The sequence below is a fragment of the Corvus hawaiiensis genome, chromosome 5 (assembly GCF_020740725.1).
Source record: "Corvus hawaiiensis isolate bCorHaw1 chromosome 5, bCorHaw1.pri.cur, whole genome shotgun sequence".
NCBI lineage: Eukaryota > Metazoa > Chordata > Aves > Passeriformes > Corvidae > Corvus > Corvus hawaiiensis.
The window spans coordinates 11,121,189-11,146,632 of record NC_063217.1 but is presented as its reverse complement, the minus strand read 5'-3'; the positions used below and the strand labels follow the sequence as shown (position 1 = coordinate 11,146,632).

The 25,444-nt window shown below is 38.1% G+C and overlaps 2 protein-coding genes across 8 annotated transcripts in view; one reads left to right on the top strand and one right to left on the bottom strand.

Moving 5' to 3' along the window:
* Positions 1-8,172, bottom strand: part of ACOX3 (acyl-CoA oxidase 3, pristanoyl) — a 38,813-nt gene extending 30,641 nt beyond the window's left edge. For 2 of the 6 annotated variants that reach the window (XR_007203491.1, XM_048302901.1), the window contains exons 1-7: positions 7,793-8,067; positions 5,666-5,844; positions 3,985-4,218; positions 2,896-2,967; positions 2,069-2,158; positions 1,453-1,596; positions 516-604 (exon numbers count right to left, since the gene is read on the bottom strand). Coding sequence is in view for 5 of the 6 variants with exons in the window: in XM_048302901.1 (XP_048158858.1) it covers positions 516-604; positions 1,453-1,596; positions 2,069-2,158; positions 2,896-2,967; positions 3,985-4,218; positions 5,666-5,833 (797 nt within the window). In the remaining variant the exon portion in view is untranslated. The other 4 variants (XM_048302903.1, XM_048302905.1, XM_048302904.1 and 1 more) reach the window with 4 other exon arrangements.
* Positions 8,138-24,708, top strand: TRMT44 (tRNA methyltransferase 44 homolog). Of its 2 annotated transcripts, none has more exons than XM_048302908.1 (11): positions 8,138-8,571; positions 10,091-10,208; positions 11,087-11,306; positions 12,515-12,583; positions 14,779-14,886; positions 16,278-16,349; positions 18,951-19,057; positions 19,664-19,847; positions 20,498-20,885; positions 21,732-21,848; positions 22,925-24,298. In XM_048302908.1, exons 1-11 carry the CDS (start codon positions 8,169-8,171, stop codon positions 23,152-23,154), a joined length of 2,016 nt encoding a protein of 671 aa, XP_048158865.1. In that variant the 5' UTR covers positions 8,138-8,168; the 3' UTR covers positions 23,155-24,298. The 2 variants fall into 2 exon arrangements, with proteins under 2 accessions (XP_048158865.1, XP_048158864.1); XM_048302907.1 differs by having other exon boundaries at positions 8,142-8,571; positions 24,251-24,708.
* The last annotated feature ends 736 nt before the right edge of the window (positions 24,709-25,444 follow it).

Below are 25,444 nucleotides of genomic sequence, written 5' to 3'. Positions count from 1 at the left end.
TCTTTCTTGTCTGTAGTCTAGAAATCCCATGGTTTAAACAAGATACATCGTTTCTCTCTTGGGTCTCATTAGTCTTACATCTTTACTAAAAATAAAGCTTGTCTGTGGACCACCACTACCCTTCCTGTGGGCTAGAAATCAACAGAGAAAATAATTAAAGGCTTACACCCAGATGGGTGCACAGGTTGATAAAGTTCTTTACTCAGAACTTAATCCATTTTTTTTCCATTATTATTGTTGCAGAGTCTATAACTGCAAGACTGTCTGGGGATATTCACAGAATACCAGGAGCACTTCACATTTTAAAAAGTGAGGAAGGCTGAAAGACTGTTTATTCAGATAGAAAATACTGAAATCCAAGATCTTTCAGTCTGGGGTTTTTTTAGAAATATCAAAAATTTAAAATCACTAGTGAACACTTCAGGAATAAAGACAGAACTGATACAGGGGGATCTTTGCACCATTACATTTTGAATGTAATTAGAATATTTTCTCTTTCAAATGTATTGACTTACCCATTATCCAACCCATTCTGCCCAAGTTTCTTTCCTATGTCACCTACCATCACACCTGGCATTGGTAGGAGAGTTTTTGTATCTCGAATCTGTAGAGAAGTGAAACACAACATTCCAGTAGTAGAACAATGTAAGTTATTGGCTGAATTTTTCAAAGGTTGAAAATATTCCCATCTTGTACCCGTTATTAATGATAAAGAGATGTCTCTGTTTCTTTCAAGCACATAATCCTGGATATAACTTGTACTTATGCATCCTCTCATTCAGGACATAGATGCTTTAATGAAAATCCCATTGGAAGATGACACTAATCACATCACTGTGTTAAATATCCCTTAACACTGATGACTGCTCTCATCAGATTAGCACTGAAACCTCTTCAGGTGTACACAGACACAGCAGGAACCAATGGAATTTTTATGTAAAAATCAGCTTTGAGATATTCCCTGATTCTGTAATAAACTCTGTTCAGTCTGCAACTAGTTCATTTTACTATGTACAAGTTTTCTATTGCACTGACATATTTTATGACGCCTTTAATCTTCTAAAATGATTTCTGTGGTAGAAGTTTGCAGATTTCATGCAGATCAGCCTGCAGCATTGGCAGACATAAATCATCTTAAGCCCCATGCAAGACTTTCAGGACTTCATATAACACAGATGAGTTCTAACTAAGTACCACGATCATCTGGAGACTTTTCAGCTCTTTTGTATTTTGAGAAATTTTGCAGAAAACTGACAGTATAAAACTAGCTCTACAACCTTCACAAAATCAGTGACCATTTAAAAAAAGTACACTGGTTACAACTGCAATGAACTGTGAAGGCATTAAATAAGGAATCTGCTGGTCGGGTATAAATAACAGCATAATGAAGTTTTTAATTTGAACCTACTCCTCCCCAAAAGCAAAAAAGGATTAGCAATATTTCCACTCTACCTGTACAATAAAGGAATGTAATCCTTGGCACTGTCCATCAGGAGTATAGAGCTGGGCATACAAAACGGCATGAGTAGCATGTTTCCCCATATTACCAACCCAGAACTTTGCAGCTTCAAAGTCAGGTGTATTGATGACAAATTCCTGTAGCCAGGAAAGAAAAAGAAAATTATATAAATAATAAAAATCAGGTCACAGCTTTTCTTTTTCATTACCCTGGTAATGTTTTGAAAACATTCATTAACTGCCAGGATTTTATTCTGTACTGCATTCTAACACCTGAGATCTCTCTTATTGTGTTCAACTTTGGAGAGAACACATGTAGTAAGGAAAAAATTTCAGAGTTCAAAAATCTCATTACTTCATTTACCACTGTAAAGCCTGAAACTCAGCTTTTTTAACTGCTCATTTAAGCAGTTAAAAAAAAAAAATAAAGCAGACTAATGGATTGGGAAGCATTTCCTAGATCTTAGGTTAAACTGAGCTGTGAGTTCAAGTAAAGAACTGAGAGGGCTGTTTCAACTGTGAGAGCTGAAGCCTAGGCAGGGACCAACTCCTTCTTACACAGTTTTGTATGGAAAGGAAGCCTGGTTGACAGTATGCATTAAGGACTGACCTGAGTGCTAGGATCAAACGTGGCCGTAGTCCGTATGCCTTTGGTGTTAGTTCCATGGCTGAGTTCAGTCAGAGCAAAACATCCAAAAATCTAAATAAGGAGATACACTGCACAGTTCAAGACCACTTTCTGACATTAATTAAAACTGCAAGACTTTCAAATGATTGCAAATGCAGCTATTGGAAAGTAAATTGGCAAAAAAACCCCCAAAACAGGAAGTGATAAAGAGCAACAAAAGAAGCACAAAGCTCAGTTGAGGTGCACTCAGAATACTTATCTTGCAAAATCAAAGAGGGTCTGGGCAGCCAGTGAATGCTGCTCACATGGCCTAGAGAGGAGAAACTGTTTAGGATTGGCACCTTCTATATCAGGCAGGCTGCACTTATTCTGCAGAGTACTTGGTCCTGAGTCTCCACTGAACTCCATGTGGTGTTTCTTCGCATTAAGACATTATTATTTCCCGTTTTATAGCATTAGAATGGAATTTTTATGGCAACACATCAAGGTTAAGAGTATCCTAGTAGGATACTCTTAAATGACTCTGGACAGAGCTTAAACTGGTGTAGTGTCATCTATATTGCCTTTTGGGAAAAGTTCCTAAATCTTGTCTGTATGTTAACTTGGACAGCTTAAAGCATATCCAGGAAGTAGTTTATGAGCTAGCAGTGAGGACAGCCAGAGCTCAGTGCTTGAATCTGCTCCATGGTCTTTTCTTTTGCCATTTAGAAGTACCTAGGTATGTAAAGAGATCAGAAATAACACAAAAGTGCAAATAGTGATGCAGTTCTGGTAGTGTCCATTTCTCACAAATTATTAGAAAAAATTACCTCCATGCTATAAATTTGTTTCACAATGTGTGCAAACCTCTTAGAAGCACTTATAACTGGTCCTGCAAATACCTGTAAAAACAGAATTATGAATGAAATCAGTGTCCTGTGATGAAAAGCACAAATTGCACATGATTTTTAATAGTGATGTCCATGATTTTTAATAGTGATGTCCAATAAACAGACCAGGGAAAGTGGGCTGCACAGTAAACTATCATTAGACTGTGGCTGGGGGAGGTAAGTCAGGATTTGATCTTGTCAAGGCCCCTTTACAGATGACTGAACTTGTCCCAGCTCCAACCTGCTCAAGCCTTCATTGCAAATGCTTAAAAATACTTTCCACTTGTCCTTAGTGATGTTCCCTTGAGCAAAGGAAAACTTAAAGACTATTTTAGTTCATTTTACTGCAAATGGATTGGGAACTGAAGGTAGCTGCTTCAGGATCAAACAAGAATGCTGATTTGGAAGCTACCTTCAGTTTTCCTACAAGGATATTCACACAGCAAAACTCTTACTTCCTAGATGCTCCCCAGCCATGTGAATAGTAACAATTAATTAATTCAACTGATATTATTTGACCAGCTATGCTGAGTATTCTTTGTGAGAGACCCATCTGGGAAGCAACTGAATAACAGAATACAGCCACTGATGTGAGAAATTTTATACTGGTTTCCATTCCTTCTGGATTCTGCCCTTAATTAAGACACTGGGGCTTAGGCAGGTAAGTTTCTGATACCTGCAAATCTTTAGCAAATACACAGCCACCAACAACCAAGTTCTTGAGCTGCTACTGCCCTAGAGAGGAGGCAGAGGAATAGACAAAAGACATCAAAATTTTTCTGTGTATCTGTCTGTACTGTTTCACCTTTACTTTCCAGGTGAGATTCCAGTGGAGACAGGGGTTTAACAACAAAGATTACCCACAGCTCTCTGATTCTTCTAAACAGTTAAAACTTAGTTCCATTTTTGGAAAGAAAGGACGAGGAAAATATCTACTTTTAATAAAATATGCATAAAGCAACAGAATTATGGTATTAGAAGTTACTTAAATTCAAACACATACCACTATAGCCCTTGAACTGTACTTACAACACAATGTAAGGCAAGCTGGAGAGATGGAGACCAATCATACATTCCTATACAGAGAATCATAATAAAACTCTTTAATGGGTTCTCTATGATCTCTTGCTGAGTAAGAAATTCATACTCAAAGAGCCTTTTACAGCGCAGGAATGTCAGCTCCTGATATTTCTCCCGGCACAAATCTTCTCCAGGATGATGTGCAAAGAGAGGATCATTTTCCAGAGCAGAGAAGATTCTGTTCTTGAAGGGGAAAAACTGACATGAGAACGTTAACCTAAAAGCATTAACAAAAACAGTTAACTTTCTTCCAGAGCAACACTGGGTCTCAAACTACAATTGTTTGCTGGAAGGTATAAACTTATAAAGCAAAAATTTCAGAGAATTAGAAAATATATTTAAATGGTCTGTCATTATATATACAACTCATGCAGCTAAATTTTATGAAATCTCCTTCACCATGAAGTGATTCCCTGATTCAGTCTGAATGTACAAGAACAGTATGGTAAAACTTAACTTGCTTCCTATAGCAGCTTCATTATCTCAATGTATGAAGCTATAGCCAGAATCTAATAGGCAAAAGTCCCTCAGTCTGAGGATAAAGGTAAAAATTCAGGGGTCACATTCAGTTAGAAATATGCCATGACGGTAAAGCTATTAAGCTACCACAACTACTCTGTTCCCAGATGAAAGTAAAAAAAGGCTCCATTTAATGGAACCATCATATGCAGCCCTTCAATGTGGGGATGTGCATCTTTTAATGTTTTAATTTGGATCCTTTTAGTATTAGATAATATATTATGGCATTTTTTTATCTCAGAGCTGTGTCTTCAAGATATCCACATCTTGTCTTTCACGTGAGAAGGAAGAAACCCAGACTTCCTGTGCTTTCCTTTGAAAGGCAGTCATTCCCTCTCTGTGTAAACAACACTACATGCCCACACAGCTTTGAAATTCCTTCAGACACAGAGCACTTGTGGTTTTTTCTGTGCTCTAACACACACCAGTCAGATGCAGAACCAGGCCTTTTTGATTTCTCTGATCTACCTGCCAGGATTTTTATAATTATGGTGAAGATTCAAGATTAGCTTAAATCCATGTACATCTACACCACCTTCAGAAAACTAGTTCCTTCTCCTCCTACACCTCCAAGTCATGCATTTCCACACCATCTCTTGTGCTGCAGTTAATCTCTTCTCTTGGTAGGGTTAGCTTTCAGTGAGGTACACATGCTCATCTCCAACTGCGGTGCCACATAAGCATTAACACAAGCACAGAAGATTGCAGGAAATTAGGTCAAAGTAAGACAGAAATACTGTTTGACAGTGGCTTGAACTTAGCTCCCCTTAAGTGCCTTGCAAGACCATGGGGTGTATGATTTAATGCAAACAGTAAAGAAATATGGTAGAATGTAGTTCTTTCTCAGTTTGAAATGAACACTCAAGCTCTGAAATGCACCACCTGCTGGTCTCCCCTGTACTGATGTTCAGTAATTAAATGAGTCTTATGAGACAGCAGAGTAGATTGCTTAAAAGTTCAGGTCTGTTCTGAAAATTGGCTGTGCAAATCAAATTTCTTCATGCTCCATATTTACAGAGTATTACTAACCATACTCCCTTTAAAAAAACCATACTTACTTCCACAGATATCTCCACAATTAAAACATGCTTACAATTCTTGCAAAGTTTACCTTCAGCTGGATGATATCTTCACCATCTATGAACACTGCCATCTCCTTCCAGTTGAAGGAAGCTTTCTTACGATATCTGGAAAGCGGGCCTTTAGGGAAATCTGGTAGCAAGCTATCCCATAAATTTTGGTGGCTAGTCATTTCTTTCTGATTCAATGTGGATGCCATTGTTAGCTAAACTGAAGCAAACAAAAAAAGATAAAACACAAACTGAAGCACCACAGATGTCTGCTTTTTAATAATAAAAATAAATTTAAAGAGTCGTTAATTAAATCCATGGACTTGTTTAAATGTATGAGTACAGAAGTGCAGAGCCAACTAAAAGCTTGCTCTTCCGTTTGTCTAATTCAAGTGGTTGGATACAAAGTAAGAAAAAACGTGTTTGATCCAATGTAAATGAATTACATGGCCGTTGTTATTAAAATATGAACTAAATATGAAACAGGGACACCACAGGTTATCACCATATCATGTAATAAGAAAGGGAGAGATAAAAGACTCCAGCAAGAAAATACCACGTCTTAAGCAACAAGCGGAGTAAGGTCCCATGAAGCCTGCTGGCAACTTGCGTGCATCTAGGGGTCAGGCAAGAGCACTACAAAACTGCACAGACCCTGCAGGATTTCCTTGTCAGTAGGTACAAATACACTGGTTCAGGAGAGAAGGAGAATCTTGCTTTTCATTAGAACCCGGCCCGAAGAAGTAAAAGCTGGTGTTGGAGGGCCCTCTGCTGCTCATGGCACACCCAGCGATCCCTGCCCACACACAGACGGCAGGAATCTCTGCTATGCTTGGAAGGTGCAAAAACCATCGGGCAGGGCGGTAGAATCTGGCCACGATTCAACACGACTGGCTGAAAGAAGCAACTCAAAGGTGTAGGTAGGACATCCTGGCCCAGGGCTGACCAAGTGCTCAGTATAGACTTTGAATATAATGAAGTACAGAAACTACTACTTCAGCAGTCTGCTTTTACCACTCTTTTTTTCTTTCCCCCTCATCAACTTGATGTATCTCCTTGATACCTCTCTTTTCTTTCAACCTTATCCTTTTATGGAGGTCATCCTCTAGTTCTGAACAGTACAAACATAGTAGAAATGAACAGTAGGACAGTATTTCTGCATGTGACTTCCAAATCAGTTCTAGGAAGATGCAGCTCCAGTACTGAGCAACAAGTTTGGAAAGAGAGAGGAAAAAAAAAAGACATTGAGAAAGTGTTTCAACCTCCAGCCAAATAAATATATACTACACTTCTAACTGGAAAATAGGTAAATCAAGCAGCAGTTGGAGGCTTTTTACTCATAAAAGAGAAAAAAATTACATTGTAATATTGCATCTAACTTTATTTACATTGCAAATCAGTGATACTACCCAAATGAGGAAACCTAAGAGTTCATAGAAAAAGCATTCTGTACTTAAAATACATTACAAATTCTCTGACTTCGTGTAATGTTTTAATATGATTTGGCTCCAAGTCAACAGTTTCAAATCTAATAAAGACATCAAAACAGGTAGTAACAATAGGAGATAACAACGGGCTCCCCTAAAGAATAACTTCAGTGTTAATTTCAGCCTTGCTCTGGAATTTTGAAACGTGTGTGAAGGTGGCAGTAAAAACCACATTATTTTCAATTTGCGAAGAACTGCGGCAGTTTCACTGCGAAATGTTGAGTTGGAAACCCTTTTTTCCGTGGAAAGTGCTCCTGGTAGTAATTCAAATTCATACCCGGACACCAAAACCGGGTCACAAATCACGAGGGAAAAGGTCAGTTTGCAGGGTACTATCATCAATTATCTTGCGTAACAATGACACAGCTCAGACACTCGGTACCCGTCAAGAATAATGATACCGTGCCTTTATTCTGCCAGATGACATAAACCAGTGTTTTGGTTTATTCCATGTTCTAGCGGTTCTGCATTTCCGAGCAATCTGCTGCTGGCAGTCGCCCAGAGCAGGACAGCCCCGGGCAGGGTAAAGGCAGGGGACGAAGCGCTTCTGCAGGAGCCCTGTGAGGGCTCATCTCACGACCGCTGTTCGAGCGGCCCAAATTCATGGCGGGGCCTCGCTTCTGCTCAGACAGGGCAAAAACAGATTACATAATGTACTGTTATTTGCTAAAAAAAGTGTACCGAGACGTCTCCCTGATGGGCCGGGCTGACAGTCAGCCAGCCGTCCCGCTGTAGAGTTTGCCCTCAGGAGGCGTTTTCACGCTGCTGCTCCGCACCCGCTGTCGCAGCGGCACAGACCTTCCCCAAACAGAGCTGCACATCCGCTGACGACCCTCCAGCCTCACCCCCTGCTGGGAGCTGGCGGCTCCCCGTGTTTTCAGCCGCAGGACAGCACCGCAGCGGTCTCTTGCGGCACTTGGGGCCTCAGAGCCGCAGACCGGGCCGAGAGGACCCAGTACGTACCTGCAGCCGCCGCCGCCGCCGCCTCCGCCTCAGGAACTGACGGCAGCAGCCTGCGACGCGCTCTGCCTCTTGGCGCGGCGGCAGCGGGCGGTGGATGGGGCTGGTGGGGACGGCAGCCGTGCGGGACCCCGGCGGCGCCGCCCTGCCCCGCGGCTTCTGGGCGGCAGTACGCGTGTGGCTGGAGAAGCCGCAGGTGGCCAACAGGCGGCTGAGCGGCGCCGCTGTCCAGGCGGAGGGGACGGTGCCACTCGGCGAGGGTGGGGAGATATCTCCATCCTTCGCCGCCGGGAGGGCTGGCGTGGGCGGCGGCGGGCAGGAGGGGCGAGCCGCGGGGCCCGCGGAGCTGGGGCGGCTCTGGAGGGAGGTGCAGGGGCAGCTGCCTCTGCCGCCGCCCCTCACGGGCTGGGGCGGGCCCGGCGAGCTCCGCGCCGTGCTGAGGACGCTGCTGCCCCGGGGCCGCCCCGCCGCGCCCCCGGCCCTGGAGCTGGCGGTGCAAGGTGAGCGGGGACGGGCGGGAGGCCGGGACCGCAGCGCTCCATGTGAGGGGCCGGGGCTGTCGCAGACCTGTCCCCTCAGAGGCTGGCTCGCAGAGAGAAATGCCGCTTTTTTCTCCCGTATTTGTGGGAACGAATTTTGTCCTGATCGTGTACTTTCGTTGTTGCGTTAAGGAAGCACTGAAGTTTCAGCAGTTGAAATCCAAATTACAGAGGTCAAATTCCTGTGATACTCAGGAGCTCCTGTCATGAGTAAGCTGCCCGCACACAAACGCTGCTCGTAGCGCAGACCTAATGACGGGCTTGTAAGGAGTGGCTGTAGTGTTTGGAAATGCAGAATTACTGTAAAGATTAGGCAGCTATGGCACCTGCCTGCAAGTGGAAGTGTTTGTATCGACTTTCTTAAGAAAGAAGCTCAACTTGTTTTGTTGGATTTTTGTTTTTTGTTCTTGTTTTGGGCTGGTTTTTTTTACACTGTATGATGATAATACACTGCAGTAAATCCTGCTAATATAAAGAAACTTACATAGGGTAGAATTTGACACCATTTTCAAGATAAATTTTGGAAAAAATGTTGATACGGATTAAATTCTAGTAGTAATGTTTTGAAAAGAGTCAATTCTAGAAGCAATTCGATTTATAATTCAGAAAGACATATAGTCATTTATGGGGCTGACTTGGGATATTCTTGTGGCCTAGGATTCTTATCTGATAACTTCAAAAAAATCGGAGCCTTCAAAAAAAAAAAGTATATGTTGCAGTTTTATTTTTTCTTCTGATGTTAAGAGAAGATGCTCCTGAGCTGCATCTAGAGAGCCTATCTCTAAGAAAAAGCCTGGGGGACTTTTTAAAATTAATTTTTTTACAATTAAAAAATGGTAGAGGTAGAATTTCTAAGGATGGGACAAGACAGCACGACTTAACATTTGCTCTACTGCTAATTATTCTTTCTTGTCTCAGAAAATTTTGGAGTCCATTGAAAATTGATTATGTAGCCAGTACAGCATTTTTACTTGCAAGAATGTTTGTTTTGATGGTAATTGAAAAACCATTTTCAAAACTGAGAAGTTAGTAAGTTATTCTGAAGAAATTGCCCAGAGGTACACAATAGATAAAAAGATTTTTAAATTTTTTGCATGAAGTAATACTGCATACACACCTGCTTCCCAGGACTATGGATTTTCTGTGGGATATTGAAAAGCAGCAGTCATATGCTAGGAAAATCTTATTGTTTAGTTTTTACTTTATTAAAATAGTTAGATTTGATGAAAATGAATGCTCCTGGTCAGCCTTAGATATTTCGGAAAAATCATGCAATAGAATGCTAAATTTTGAGAATTTAAATGATCCAGTAGTTTGAGATGTCAGGAACACCAAGAAGCAGGTATGTTCCTAGCATTGTGGTTCTTCCTCTGTTGTCTTAGATCTCGCCTCGCTGGTTTGCGGGCAGAAGTTAATTTTGTTGCTAACCAGGGTGGGCTGCACCATGGAATAATAATCTCCTGTTTGCATATCTTTTCAGATGCTTACAACGGAACTGTGACCTTTCTGCCTTTGGAGGAAAACAGTGAAGGAAAATACTTGGTTAAAAAGTGCAATATTTATCAAATTCAACTTAAACACATAAAAGATGAGGAATGGTAAGTGTGGGAGTGAGAGAGGAAGCAAACAGTAAGTTATTGTAAGAGTCACACAAAGGTTTAGTATTGGTATGTAGGCAATTTAGATTTTATAATTTTTTGCTTGATTAGTAAATTACAGTAGTGGTGTAATATGAGTGCATAGTGTTCTCTAAAAAGAAACATCTACAATACTCAGAATAACGTAAAACAAACCTGTTTCACCTTTGAATGTATACATTGACTGTACCTGACTGTACCTGTGTGTGGTCTAGAAAAAATATGCCTCTTGTGATCACGAAGGTGTAGCAGTGCCTGTGAGAAAGGTTCTGTGGGTGTTAATAAGGGTGAGGGTCAAACTGGAGTTGCTGTAAACTCACTGAGCTTCAGTCACTGAAATGTAGATCATTCACTTTGGTCCTGAGCATCTGGGGATGTAGCTCTAATAAAATCTGAATAAAGTTAGAGATTATGAAATAATGAGTTGTGACAATGGATATATTTTTCTCCGAAATTTTCCTGTTATTTTTCAGGAATTTCATAACTTGACTTATGCTGTTTAGTGTTTGGCTATCTTGTGAAATCAGGTTGCTCATCATATGTGAGTCCTCATTCATTGTGTTAAATGCAGCATGTACTCTTATGTACAGTGTTTGAATTGAGAGATAATGAGCTACCAAATTCAGGGGAGACTGTTTCATGATTCAATAACTTCACTGATTTATTTTCCTTTTGTTTCTCTACATATTTACTCATTTTCCAGTCTAGTTTTATATCTCCGATCTGCTGATTTTCTCCATTTAATCCTTGTTTTCTCTGTCCTTGAGATGGCTGAAATAGTGAAATACTATATTTATACAGTACTGTATATATAAGTTATTTGTTTGTTTGTTTTTAAGGTCCATATCTGTTGTAGCTCCATTTCCAGAAGATTGGTTTTCAGATGGAATTTTGTACCCCAAACTAGCATGGCTTGGAAACAAACTTTTGTCCAAACTGGCTAAATGGTCCGTGGAGCAAAAGCCCAGTGAGTTTAAAAGTACACTCTCACTCATTTCAGTAGCAAAATACAGCAAGGTTTATCAGGACCTCAAAGAAAAGTACAAAGTGATGGTAAAGGTAAGTTTAGCAGTAAATGCAGTAATATTATCCTTCCATTTTTGTTTACTTTGTGTAATGAAGCTGCTTCTTTCAGTATATTTTTTTTTATAATAAAAGAAGCAATTGAATTATATGTTTTTTGGTTTCATGTTTTGCTTTTTTTTTTTTGTATATATGGAGAATAAAACAGTTTAGTACTTGGAACAATTTAATTGGAAAAGCAGGATTTAGAGCCAAATTCACTATAAATGTTTGGAGGAGTTAGGCATTTTTCAGGATGTATCACTTGTGATAAAAAGGAAGGAGTAGGTCAGTGATATAAATAGTCATCCACATTTTAGAAGGCACAAATAAAACACCTCTTTCTCAGAAACCTTTGGATACTATCTTACTATGTGTTTGAGTTAGAGGAGCAGTGTTGTAATGTTTTTTTTCTTATCCCGGAGATCCTGAAGAGCAGCAGAGTGCTGTATGAAGTAATGTCTGTGTTATTGCAAACTTGGCTCTAGGTGCAAGCAAAAAAATTGGTAAATGCTTTTGTAAAACATAAAATGAAAATGCTAAAAGGTTTTACTGTTAATATTTCAGTACTAACAGGAAGATACATAGGAGAGGAGAATTAGACTTTTGGGCAAAGCAGTGATTCAATCTTTAGTTCTGCAGTAGAATTGGTGGTGTTGAGCCTTTCAGTCTTTGTTTCAATTCTTTATTTACAAAGTAACACTTGGGAATAATACTTGCGCTTTCTGTCTTCCTACTTCAGGTTTTGATTCTTCATGTTCTCTTGTGCCAGGATAATTCTAGGTCTGTTCCCTTGTGAAATGAAATTCTCAAATGTTCATGTTGTCAATGTTGCACAGGTATAAGATACAAATTTTTCTTGTGAGAAAGTTAAGCAAAAGATCCATGGTTGTTACAGAACAGAGGCAGCAGTTTACTTGTAACCTGTACACATGGAGCCAAAATATTCTTAGAAACTTTATTGTTTGGTTGAAAGCAGACATTCTTTACACCATCATTCTTTCATGTGACTCACAAAACCAATGAGTCTTTATATTCTCTGTGTATATTTTAATGAGGTTAAAATGCAAAATCTGTGAAGTCCAGAAACCTATTGAAGTGAATAAGTATCCAAATTGCTATGTCTGAGCATTTTTAAGGTTATTTCAAATGATGCAGAAAATAAATTTTTATCTATCTTTTAAATCAATTTTTTTTTCCTGAAGGTATGGCCTGAAGTGACAGATCCTGAGAAATTTGTTTATGAAGATGTTGCCATTGCCACTTACTTGCTGGTAGGGAACTGCTTTACCTAATTAATAATTTACCACTAATTACTAATGCTGTAAGGTTCTATTTCCTAGTAATAGGACCTCTCTAAAGAAGATCATTTTATAAGTAAACAAAAACTTCTTCGTGAAGATATGATGAAGATTTTCAGTGCTCTGTCACAGAAAATTTATCGTCTACATAGACAAGATTTTTTTATTTCTAAGTGAGAAAGCCAAAAGCACTGGTGTAGAAGTCGTAAAATGGACCAATTGGAGATTAGGATTGATTGTTTTATAAATTTTTCTATTGCTTGTTCATTTTATACTAAAGGTTTTTCACTGCTATGCCTTTCCCTGATAAAATTTCAGCTCAGATCCCATCTTCAAATGTAATAAGGCCAGCTGTAGATGCTAGGAATGCAGATAAATGCTTGTTGCAGTTTTCTCAGGCACCTACCTGCTTAAGATTCTATGAAACTTCTGCCACCTGCAGTTCCTAGAAACTTCAGGTTTTTAAAAGGCATTAAAATATAGTGTCACTATGTAGGCACAGAAATATTTTTTTCTGCCATCCAAGGTGTGGTAAGAGCATGTCTACCTTGAACTATACTTGTAGCATCTTACCTAAATCAGTATTTGTAAGTTAGCTCATTTAGAGTACTCATTGAGGACTAATTTATTTTGATAATTAAGTGTTTAACCCCTTAGAACCTTAGATACTGGCTTGTGGAAAGATCTATGTAATAGACTCATCTTTACCAATTTTACCACTGTCTTAATATTCGATGTTGAAAATTAGGAATTTAGTTGTAGCCACAAGAAAATTCTGGAGTGATAGCATTTTTGTACATTTGAATGTTGGTTTACAGTGATTATGTGTTAGCTAATATATCAGTAGTTTTCAGAAAGTTATTTATGTCATTCAATATACAGTTTACATAAATGAAAACTTAAGGTATGGTATTAATAACCTAACCTGCCGCAAAATGTTCAGGTATCTCTATGATGGTGTATGAAACTCATTGTTTAGAAATACATTACACAAGTGGTTAAGAGCAGGCAGGTTCAACGTTAAGTTATTATGGATTTGTGGCATCTACATGTGACCTAATTTTATTCTGCAGTCATATTGAGGCCCCCCCCACTGTCCAGGGGCATCCCCAGGGGAGTAGCTGTTGAGTTTGTGTTGCGAAAAACTCTGCAGGAATTGGAGGATAGGTATGATCTGTAAAGGAGGTAATTAGGGATTTCTAGCATACTGCCTAGTGCACCCACATGCAATGATTGGTAAATCTAAAAACATAATCCATAAAATTATCAGGCTATGTTTATCTTCAGCTTCTTTCCCTCTAGCAAAACTGATATTCAAAAGTGACAATGTTACAAATACTAATTTTCGTAGTTAAATACTCTTCAGGGTTTTTGGTAGTCAGTAAAAAACCAGAGTGCAGAGTTATGAATGTGTGATCTCTAACTTTTCATTGAAGGAAAAAGAGTTGGAAAGTGATAGAGATTAATCTATGCTCTGCAGAGAAACATCCACTTGTTAATTATGAATTACATATCTGTGTAAAAGTAGCTACTTATGTACAGATCAGGGACTAGAATTTGGCTAAAAGCTTTGGAGTCCCTTAGCTGATGTAGAATTTGGGGGAGTTAACTTGCTAAGTAACACTGTTGCTTTGTTCTCTAAAAAGGGATGTTACATGTACCAGTATATCACCGAGTGATTACAAAGAATATTTATTTTCAGCTCTGCCATCAGTGCTTTCTTTAATACAGTGGATATAAATGCATCTGTGGTGTTACTTGCAGAGACACTTTTGAACTTTACTTGATACTTCTCTTGCACTGTTCTCCTCTTGCACCCATTGTTTTAGTAACTTATTTTACATTTATGCTCATTCTAGCCCTGAGTGGTAAAGCCCTGATAAATTTCAACTCCCAGTGACTCGAAAGGAAGGGGAGGATGTGCTTAGCAGTTAGAAACTTATTGATATTTTGCAACATGATTGTTTTCCCACTCCATAAACAGTGGCTTTTTGGTTTTGGTTTTTCTTTTTTTTTTTCTCTAAAGTTATTTTACCTGTGAGTGCAGTGAATGTTTTCTGTCACATCTGCATTTCCAGCTTTCTCCTTTCATCTCCAATAACCTTTGATGCTTTCTTATAGGGAAACTTGAGAGCAGAAGTCTAATATGTTTTGTTTTCTTGTCTTAGATTCTTTGGGAAGAAGAGAGAAAGGAAAAAGGGTTGACCAAGAAACAGTCATTTGTAGATCTTGGATGTGGAAATGGTCTGCTGGTTCATATTCTAAACAATGAAGGGGTAAATAGAATGCTTTTTAAAATAATGATTAAAAACTAGATGCTTTCCTATTATCTGGCATGCAAATAGCCAAAAATAAATTAATTCATGTTGCTGAAATAGGATTTTGTCACTCTAATTACTAAGAGAAAATTGTACCAGAGCACTAGAAACCTTTCATTTATTTATCTATTTTTATTAGTGCATTTTATTAAAATTCAAGGCTATTTTCTCTGAGGTAAGAAACTAAGAGGAAAAAGTAATGGTGTATTTTAGTTGTGCAAAAAGGAATGTGGCAACTTGACGTAGATTCTCTCTCACAAGATGTGTTCATGAACTTATTTTTATCCAGACTGAATTCTTCTTGTGATGTCCTGAAAATGTTTTTCTGTATCTGTGAAAGCAATCCTTTCAAAGATATATAAAATTTCTAAATTGAAAATGCCTAACAACATACTGTACTTTTGGGAGTGAAAATGTGGCAACAGCATAGTTCAGTTTCTTGAGGCATAGTTTCTGAAATAGCAACAAAAAAAAATGAGACTAAACAAAACCCATTGAAGTTAGGTCTGTCTGTTCCAGAAAATTGCATTTTCCACTTTTGGGAGAACATGGGAAAATTTGTAGAGGAAAAGAAGATCTCTTATTAGATAAATAGATGTCATTGGGGGCATAGGGAAATGTTCCAAGTTCTCCTAACACAAGGTTTCTATTCTTGCGTGGCCAGAAAAATTTTGTCTAATGAAAGCTGCTGGTTTCCCTGTGGACTTTTCATTCATTCAGTACTGACAAACATGGACTGTCAAAAAATAATGTGTGAGAGTTTTATGAGCCTTTTTTTAATAATCGATTTTGCTTAGTTCTGCACAAGGTTCTTGAATTTCAAATACTACACATTCTTCATTTCTTGCTTTAGTTTCCAGTCTATTTCCTTTTCCCTTTAATTCAAACAGGGGAAAAAGTATTTGGGCTTCAGTAGTTAAAAGGTGGTTCTCCACTAAGGAGTGCTTAGAGTAGCATTCTTCTTTGAGCCCTGTGGGCGCTGCAGTAGTACTCACCTTTTGAAAGGTTTTGATGCTTTAAAAACAAACAAACAAACCAAAAATCAATACCTCTGCTTTTACATTTGTAGAGATACAGATTTTCAAGAGCAGTCTCCATAGGTGTGCCCAGATAATATTTTGAACCAGATATATTCATAAGGTTTCCTTGTAATTCCTGTCATATTTCAAAAGGAAGAAAGGAATTAAAATTCAGGTTCTGCCTGAAATGGCAAAGTTGGTTTTTGTTATGTGTCTAAATTTTACCATAAATGAAATAATCAATGTTAATATATACATTTACTGAGCCTGTTTGAAAATCTCTGCTAAAAGTAGTATTTCAATTGACTTTTTGTTGTTCAAATATTTCAGCATTCAGGCAGAGGAATTGATGTGAGGAGAAGAAAAATATGGGACATGTATGGACCAGAGACACATTTAGAGGTATTATGGAAATATATGTCAGTCTTACTGATACGTACATTTATTCATTTGTTCATTGTTTCAGGTTGTATTGATGCAAGTGTAAGGAAGCCTACTGGGTTACAGACAGTTGTCTAAGTGACCCATGGATTTGGTATGATGCCACCCATATCCCTTGGGGGTCTGTAAAGTACGTTGCAATGGGAATTATGAGAAAAATACTGTATCGTACCCTTGCATATATATTTGCAACTTGCTTATTTTTCAGCCAAGAACCACTGGCATGATTTCTTACTGCATGTACAGACATGCACACCATGAAACAAGCTTTCTTTTTAATGGAGCATCAATAGTAAGCAGCTTTGTTTGCACTACTAGTTCATAAAAGATAATGAAGCCACTCAAAATTTTGGGTATTTTCTTGAAAGTGATTCTGACCTTCTAGTGCTATGTTCTGTTTTGGGGACAAAATTGTTGTTGAACCTTAAAGGAGCCAACCTAAATAATTGCAATAATGGCTTTTAAAAATGAAGAGGAGAATGAGTCTGAAAAAGGGATTATATTTCAAGTTCCATGTTAGCGTTTTTATGAATAATTTGAGCACAGAAACATTCACTTTGATTTGAGGCATTCTTAATCTGATACTCATTAAAGCATGGTGCCAATGAACAGTTGCCCTTTGGAGATGAGGTGTTCCTGGTTTCTTGTTCTGCAGAGTCTAAAATTTCTCACTATGTTCTCTCAAAACTTGTCAGCTCCCATATAGTAAAATAATTTTCCACCTGTAGTTATTCTCTAGTAGTATTTTTTAAAGTTCATTCAACATATCTTTGAATGCTAACAAATTAGTGAAAGAACATCAGTTTTCGCAGATGGGAGGTGAAGATTTCAGTGTTGTGTAGCCTTCTCTTTGCCACTCTGCCATTTTGGGTACAGGTTGCCAAAACTGCCATATTCCTTTGCTCCAGTCTGCAAGCAGTTCTTACTGAAAACCTTCAACAAACAACCCAAAACATCAAGCTGTGGTGCTCCTTCATTCCTGTTGTACTGCATTAGGTCACATCTGATCATGCTGAACAGCATTGTCTCTTTATCTTTGTGTTACATGGGCCTGGTTTTGTCCAGAAAGAAACAATAAAAATACATAAAAATATATGCATATGGGGAAAGTGATGATTTATGCTGGAAGGAGCTAGACAGTGAACAGGGAGGGTGAAATAGTTTTGCAAGGCTCCTGTAGCCATAGGAGCCACAGAAGGAAAAGCACCTGCTCACAGCCTGTTGTTACCCCTGAAGCTAATTTTGTTTTGATCTTTACTTACAGCATGAGTTGCAGGGTGGATGTTGCCATCTGTGATGTTCAGTACAATGCTAACAATGTAAATGGATGTAACAGGTGGCACTCTGTATCTCCAAACTGCTGTTAGACATGGTGAAGACAAATTTGATTATGGGTGACTGCCAAAATGGGCAGTGTGGCACTCATAATTCATGCTATGCCTAAATTGAATGATCAAACCTGAAAGGTAAAGTATGAGTAACGTGTTTAATCAACCTTAAGAAAACACTTACCAAAGACTTGGGGATTTAATATCTAGTAATCTGCCAAAAAGAAGCTTGTTACATTCATTACCTAGAAATGTATATACATATCTAAAAATGATATGTAGTATTTAAAGTGAACAATTTTAAGCGAACGATAGTATTGATCCTTAAGAGGGATTTGGAATGTAACCAAGATAGTCTGACTTCCCTAATAAGTAGTTTTGTTTTGTTTTATTCTTTAATTCCTATATAGATACTGCTTTGCATATATATGTGAATTTTAAGCTCTTAAAACATACATTTTCTATATAAAAGAGATTATGGGCATCATTTTCAGAACTTTTCCTGAGGGTCTGTGGAAATTCAAATCTAAAACTTTTTTCGAATTTGCCCAATAATTCTTTTAATGTTCATACACATTTTCAGGGAAGAGTGTCTACTTGCATGGTATCAACATCTTTCAGTACTTTGCTGAACTTAATTCAAAGTGAGAAAACATATTAGTGAGGCACAAACATTAGAGGCACTCTATACTTTTGAATTTAGCCTGGATGAAGAATTCATCCTGTTTGTTTTATTTGGCAGGTTTTTTTGTTTGTTTGTTATTATTTGTTTTATTATATGTGAATGATAGCGTGTGAAGAGTGGTGTTCTGTGTACTAGGATTTGATTTGGGCAGCATCTGTGAAGGAGGAGAAAATAACAATGAAGCTGTGTTCTGATGAATTGCTATGTGAGTCCTACAGGCTGCAAGACAGCAAATTAAGTGACTTTCTGAAAAACTGAGTTTAGGCATACAAGTGGCAGAAGGAGATTGGCAAGAAATCACAGTTCAGTGTATGATATTTGTTTATATATATTGAAATGCTAGATATCTTAATCAGAGTTGTTATTCCACTTCTTTTCTGACCAATGTTTTGTGGGTGTTTGTTGCTAAATTACTTCTCTGTAGCTATAAAAAATTGCTACCTGAGGAAAACATTGTTGGTGTCTGTGGTGCTCATTCACCTTGTATTTGTAAAATCCATTAAAGAAACCTGTTATAGGATTAACTTACTGTGTTGCTTTGTTTTCTAGGAAGCTACAATCATTCCAGGTGACAGTCATCTCTTCCCAGATACTGACTGGCTCATAGGAAACCATTCAGATGAATTAACACCATGGGTACCTGTAATTGCAGCTAGGTATTTTTGCAGAGGTGGGGGAGTGGAATGGAAGGAATTAAAAAACGAAACAAACTCCCTATAATTACCTATGTGAGCTTGGTAAAAACTGACAGTTTTGGTTCCACAGCTGTTGTGCTTGGCAACTTTTGTTGCAATTTAATTATTTTTACAAAGTGTTTCTGTGGAGAAGTGCAGATGCCATATTTACTTTCTCATAGAATTCAGTGCAGCATTTTGCTTTTGAAGTTGAAAAACCAGAACTGTATTTTAATTCTTTATACATTAAACAGTTGCTTGGTTTTTTGTTGTGTTTTTGTTCTTGTAAATAAAAGCTTGTGGTTCTGCCTTCCCTTGAGCTGTTGCCCTCTTTACAACTAGCAACAGTAATTTAGAGATTTACTTCTGCAAACTAAGTTGGCAAAGTAGTTTCCTACAGCAAATACTTTGTGAAATGGTATTTTTGATTAAACTAATAGTTCTACTGAAAGAGGAAGTTATAAATATTATTGTATGAAGCTTTGTTGCGTAATAAAAAATTCCATTATTGCTTTTATCTGATAGGTTGTTAATTTTTTTGTTTTCTGAAATAACTTACTGTTCAGCAGTTTTTTATCCTTCTTGTAGGTCTTCCTATTCATGTTGCTACTTTGTGCTGCCGTGCTGCTTCTTTGATTTCCATGGAAAATATAGCCGAAGACAAAGCAAGAAGACTCAATACAGAGAATATCTTGATTTTGTTGCCCAAGTGGGATTTGTATGTGGCTTTCACGTGGAAGAAGATTGTCTTAGAATTCCATCAACAAAAAGGGTAATTTTGGCCTCTGTGTGATTTTGTCTTTTTTTTTAATCTGCTCTGTTTGAAGCATATGGATGTTTGTTCATTGCTATTGTTGTAAGGTAAGACCATAGTAAGCTTCATTACTTGATACAGTATGCTCTGAAAAGAGACTAAAAATACTTATTGTTTTCTTGGGAATTCTACTCCTAATGTTATAGGTACAGTCCTAAAACAGAAAAGAATGAAAGGTTTCATGATTTTCTCTTATGCCACTATATATGATGGAAAAGTTAAAAAACCTTATTTTTTGCCTTAATTTTTCTAGCTGCCTGTCTTGCATTTTTGTACTTAATTTTGCTGTTTTTCATGTCCAATGAAATTCAAAGTGAAATGTTCTCAGAGTAGGAAAAGGTGTCCAGCTTTAAATAATCTGAGGGTCAGGAACAATATTTTTGCTGTGTGATTGTATAACATGATGGATTCTGATTTGTTTACCGGATTTCTTCTGGTGCACCAATACTCAAAAACTAGAATTAAAAACCCCTCAGATGTTACCGAGCATTCAGTTGTTGTTGAATTGTCCTATAGGTAGTGAGAAGCCTGCCTGAACATGTGGAGGTTGTGGCACTGGGTGTAAGTATGGGACTCTAATAGAGATTTACCTGTTTCTGCTAAAATAGGTCAGCTTTATTGGGAAAAGCAGAACCTATCCACCTGCAGAACATGCTCTCATTGACAACCAGATTACACAGTTTATTAACAGTCGTCGGACCTGCGCTGTGGCCACGTGTGACAAACGGGTTGGATTTAAGCATGAGGATCACTCTGATAGTCTGTGTGAAGTAGGCTCAGAACCTCCTGAAGATGAGACTGAGACAGCTGGTACAATCTGGATGCCTGGATTTCAACCCAGAGAAAAAGTAGAACAAATCAGAAATTGTGCTTCCCTCCCTCGGGATTTTGTAGATGAAGTGGTTCTCGATGTGGCCAAGTTGCTGTTAAATGCAGCCCCCCAAAAATCGTGTTCTAATATGCAGGGTGGAAATACGAATACCTGGAATCAAGGAGGTGAGGTTATCTCTCCTTTACATTATCTTTAGCTGGTAGAACATGTCTTTTCCAGCAAATTAACATGTTTGTGAATAGATTTTTAGGAAACCCTGAGAACAGTACAGTTACAATCAAAGGTGGTTTTTTTCCTACTGTGTTTTGTTGCACATAGAAGAATATTTTGAAATTGGTGTGAGGTTTTTTCCTGGTTTACACTTAAATACTATTACAGAATCCATTTTTATTAAACCAAACCAAACTAAACCCACAACTCTACAACATTACCCTATTTGGGGAGAATATTGTGGTTTAGAATATTAACAGAATAAATAGCTATAATTCTGTAAGAGTTGTGTAAGAAGTGCTTCGAAGTGCCATTAGGTTACAACATGATTAGGAATTTTTAGTTTAGTCTTAAGAACAAAAAGAATGTTAAGTTGCTGTTAATTGTAGAAGCAGTCAGTTCTCACTACTACCATCTTTCCATTTTTCTTTATCTGTTTTTATTATTTACTCAGTGTAGTTTGTCATATGTTACTGACTAAGTCTTCTAACTACATGCTTATAAACAGTGCTTATTGCAATTTACATGGTATTGTAAAAAAAGTAGAGCAAATAAAAAGTGTGTCTTATGGTGGACATTCTGACCTGAGTCCTGTAAAATGAAAGCTGCTGTTTTACAGACAATATACATATAAAATATATTGTACATCATATTGTGCGAAAAAAGTTGCTGTGGTACTGGTAGATAATTCAGACATTCTGCTCCTAATCATTACCTTATATAGAAGTTGAATCTTCTTATATAGAAGTTAAGGTTTTATATACAAAAGTTTCAATAACTCTAGGTTTTTTTTATTCCAGAAAGCCTTTCCTTGAGAGAAGTGGCAGAACACTTAAATAAAGAGACTTTAAAAAAGCTGAAAAGTGAATATGGAGGCCTGCAGACACTTCTCAAGAGCAATCATCAGGTATTTGAAGGTAAAGGAGTTTTGAGTTTTGTTTTCCTTAATCATTTATTTTATCTCCTCTATATGCAGTTAAACTTAACTGAAAAATTACCATTGTGGTGGTTTTTTAAATGCTTTTTGTACCTTTGTGGAAAGCTGAATATTCTTTATGTGCCCATTGCTCCAAGATATTGTTAGTAAAGCTCTTAGGAATGAGATTGGTAAAGCATCTATCAGCAAAATGTTCTACACTGACTGTATCTGAACAGACAAACCTTTAGTTTAAGTGGCTTTTTTTTGTTTTTCCTGTGAAGTACTGATGGTTTTGAGGCTGTCAAATACAGAGCAATTTTACTGAAGCATTTAACTGAGGCTTAGCATTTAACTGGGGCTTACCAAGCCCCAAAGTGTAAATGCTGACATAAAACAAAATTAGCTTCCATAAGAACCTATAATTGTGAGGCTTGATGTGTTTATGTAGCTTGTGGTAGCATGGCAGAAAGAACTCAGTAGCAGGTCTTTGTGTCTGGCTGGGTTTCTGATAGCAGTTTTTTGGGTTTGGGGTTTTTTTTCCCCTGTTGTTCTATGTGGTGACAGTGTGTTTTGTGTAATTGATTTGGGGCTTTTTTGTCAGTGTGAAGTTTTGCAAAACTGAAATGTGGCTTTGCAGTAATATAAGATCTTCAAGGTTTTATCAGGATTAAAGCTGCTTCAAATTTCAAAGTGTTTTATGTCCTAAAAGTTCTATGTCTCCTGTAAAATGCTGATCAACTAATCCATGGCAAGTAATCCTGCATATGCAACCTTTTTGTTGCCAGTGGTTAAGTTAAGCAAGTTTAGCATCCAGTAAAGATTTCTGTGCACTGGGCTTATGAAATCCTTTTGAATTGCCATCCATTAAAAAGAGTTGGTCACATGGAGTTTATTGTGTGTCTGAATTTGGTTCCCTATCATTAGGAATTGGTGAAATAGGTTTTGCAATGTGTTACACTGTAAATGGAATGAGCGTTTTAAATTGGCTTGGAGGCTGCTTGCACATTACCTGTGAAGAAAGGTCTGACTTTCCTAGTCTTTCTCAGTAATTTACGTCACATGGATGCTCCCCAGGGCTTCAGGAGAGACCCTTTGATTCTCCCTTAGTAGCATATCACCATAACAAGAAACTTCTGGTGTTCTGGAAGGACATTGCTCATGCCCAGGAGGACAGAGAAGAACATGGCTACAGCTCTTTTGTCATCTTGACTGATTTTTCTTTTAAAACATGGGAAACGGATGTACACACACACACACACACACACCCCCCGCTCCGAACAAAAAGTGAGTCTCAAAATAACTGATCAGTGCCAGTTATCTTGTCCAATACAATACTGATTTCCTAGGGAAAAATTATGCTTGGTCATAAATAGCTGCCAATTTTTCTTCATCTTTTGAGAGGGATTTTAAAGCTCAGCTGAAATTGCTTCTTGTTTGGCTTAGTATGAGTTCAGGTCTGTCTGTGTATCACAAGGAAACCTGGAGACATTAATTCATCCAGTTCAGACTGTGTGATATTCAGCTTTCACTGGACTTGTGACTTTTTGAATAGCAATTATCAGAATGCAGAATGGCATTGGTTAACTATCCCAAGCTACAAGTGTGTCATACAGAAGGTGTGTTTGAAGCAGGATATGAAAACAGAGCATGGCAACTTAAAAGTGGCAAATTCTTCCCTCTTCATTTTCACTGTTGTTTGCCATCCGTTTTTTTCTTACACTCTGGCTAACTTCCTTTTATCTATTTTGTTTATACATTTAAGAAGTTGACAGAGGTTCACAAATGTGGGCATGTGCAGTTTATGATCCTAACACAAGAAATTAATTCTAAAAACCCAAAGTGCTGAATCCTTATTAACCAATGATAATTCAGTGTTGGTTCACATGAAGGATTAGACTTGTCATCTCCTCAGTGCAGTATGTTTTTGGGTCAGTGAACTGTGAAAGTAGTAGAAGGCACTTGCTGGTAATCACATTTTAAATGTGGAATCATAAAGTTATGAACAGGGGAAAAATTACAGTTCTTGAAGTTGAAACTTCTTTTGTCAGAACTTGTAATCTAAGTTCAGATGATTTTAGTCTAAGTGATCCCAACTGTTATATTTAAAATGAACTAACAAACTTCTACGAAGATGATCCGAAGGTGCCTCAAACTATTCAGCATCCCAGTAAAACATCTCTCAGGGAAATCAATCAAGCCTTATTTATACTATGTCTACGTTGTCTTAGTTTGTTGTTACTTCTTTGTTACTTCTTTCTATTTCTGTACAAAATCTGGTTTTGCCTGAGTGATCCATTTGTAGAATGTTTTTTATCCACAGAATGTCACTGCAATTTTTTCCAGTATAATTGCCATGGCTGTCTATTAACAGCTGCATTTTTGTTTGTTTTTAAATCTTAGTTCTAAATGGGAGAGTTCATATTCGTGACTGGAGAAAGGAGAAACCACCAAGTAAAACTAAACCTGAAGTGAAACGGCGCCTTTCAGCTGAAGCATTTAAAACACGCCTCTGTTGGTTTTTCATTCATCATCCTGATGGTTGTTCTTTACCTTCTGAAGCTTGCCCATATGCTCATGGGACTGAGGAGCTAAGGCAGTCTCAGATAATTAAAAAGAAAAAACATATACAGTAATAAAATGTTGCCACTTGTGTTTAGGCTTGTGTACATAACAGAATCTATGATGGAATGTGGGACTACCTAGTGCGTGAACATCTGTACAATATGGAGAGATTTTCCTCATTTCTGTGCATCTTATTTTGCAGTTAGTTTACAAGTTCTCCTGTATTTCCAATTCTTTATTTTTTTATTAACAGGGAATAGGTATAGTAAAGTACGTATATATTTTTGGATTTGTTATGGCTTGTCTAGCATGCATTTGTATACATAGAAAAGTTTAAAAAACTTAATTTCCTGCAAAACTCCTCATGATCCTTAATCAGATCAAAAGTACATGATGCAGCATTTTCAAACCCTGAAAATTAGCCTGTTTTGTTCCACATTTTCAAGGAGTGTTAGGGAAACTTCTCTGTCCAATCATCCAGGTGCCACTCTGGCAGCCAAGCCCGCAACACCTGAGCTGGGACTGAAGCTCCTTCACAGTAGGCAGTTCCAGTGGGCCCACGGTTGCCCTGCTTGATTCCCTACACACCCCACACTCACACAGTCAGACAAGATTCCTTTACTCCCTGGGCCCAAGATTCCCATAGCACAGTCTCACATGTTTCAATCCTTAAAATAATTTAAACTTGGTGCAACAACAAACTTAACAGCTTGAGCTGCTGCCTCTGATGAGGGACCTTGAAGAAAGGAACCCCTGGGCTTTTAAACCCTCACAGGCTCAGCACACAAAGTCTGGGGGTCCTTGGCTCCTGTCTCATCTCTGAGTGTCCGGTGGTACCACAGGTCTCCAGGTCCTTTCCTGTGCAAAGGGTGGCATTTCTCAGCCCCTTGCCTGCCTCAGCCTCTGGAGCTACCACCACCCAGTGCTCAACCTGCAGCTCACACGGCAGCTGCTCACCTTGCTGCCTGCACTGAATGTGTTCCTCTACAGGAGGATTTATGGTTTCCTATGACTCAGTGGTTCTTGGGAGTA

Excerpts from the sequence above, each read along its gene's own strand:
- TRMT44 (XM_048302907.1), top strand. The coding sequence starts at position 8,169 with ATGGGGCTGGTGGGGACGGCAGCCGTGCGGGACCCCGGCGGCGCCGCC. Across the intron at positions 10,209-11,086 it reads CACATAAAAGATGAGGAATG|GTCCATATCTGTTGTAGCTC; the intron begins GTAAGTGTGGGA and ends TTTGTTTTTAAG. Across the intron at positions 20,886-21,731 it reads GAATACCTGGAATCAAGGAG|AAAGCCTTTCCTTGAGAGAA; the intron begins GTGAGGTTATCT and ends TTTTTATTCCAG.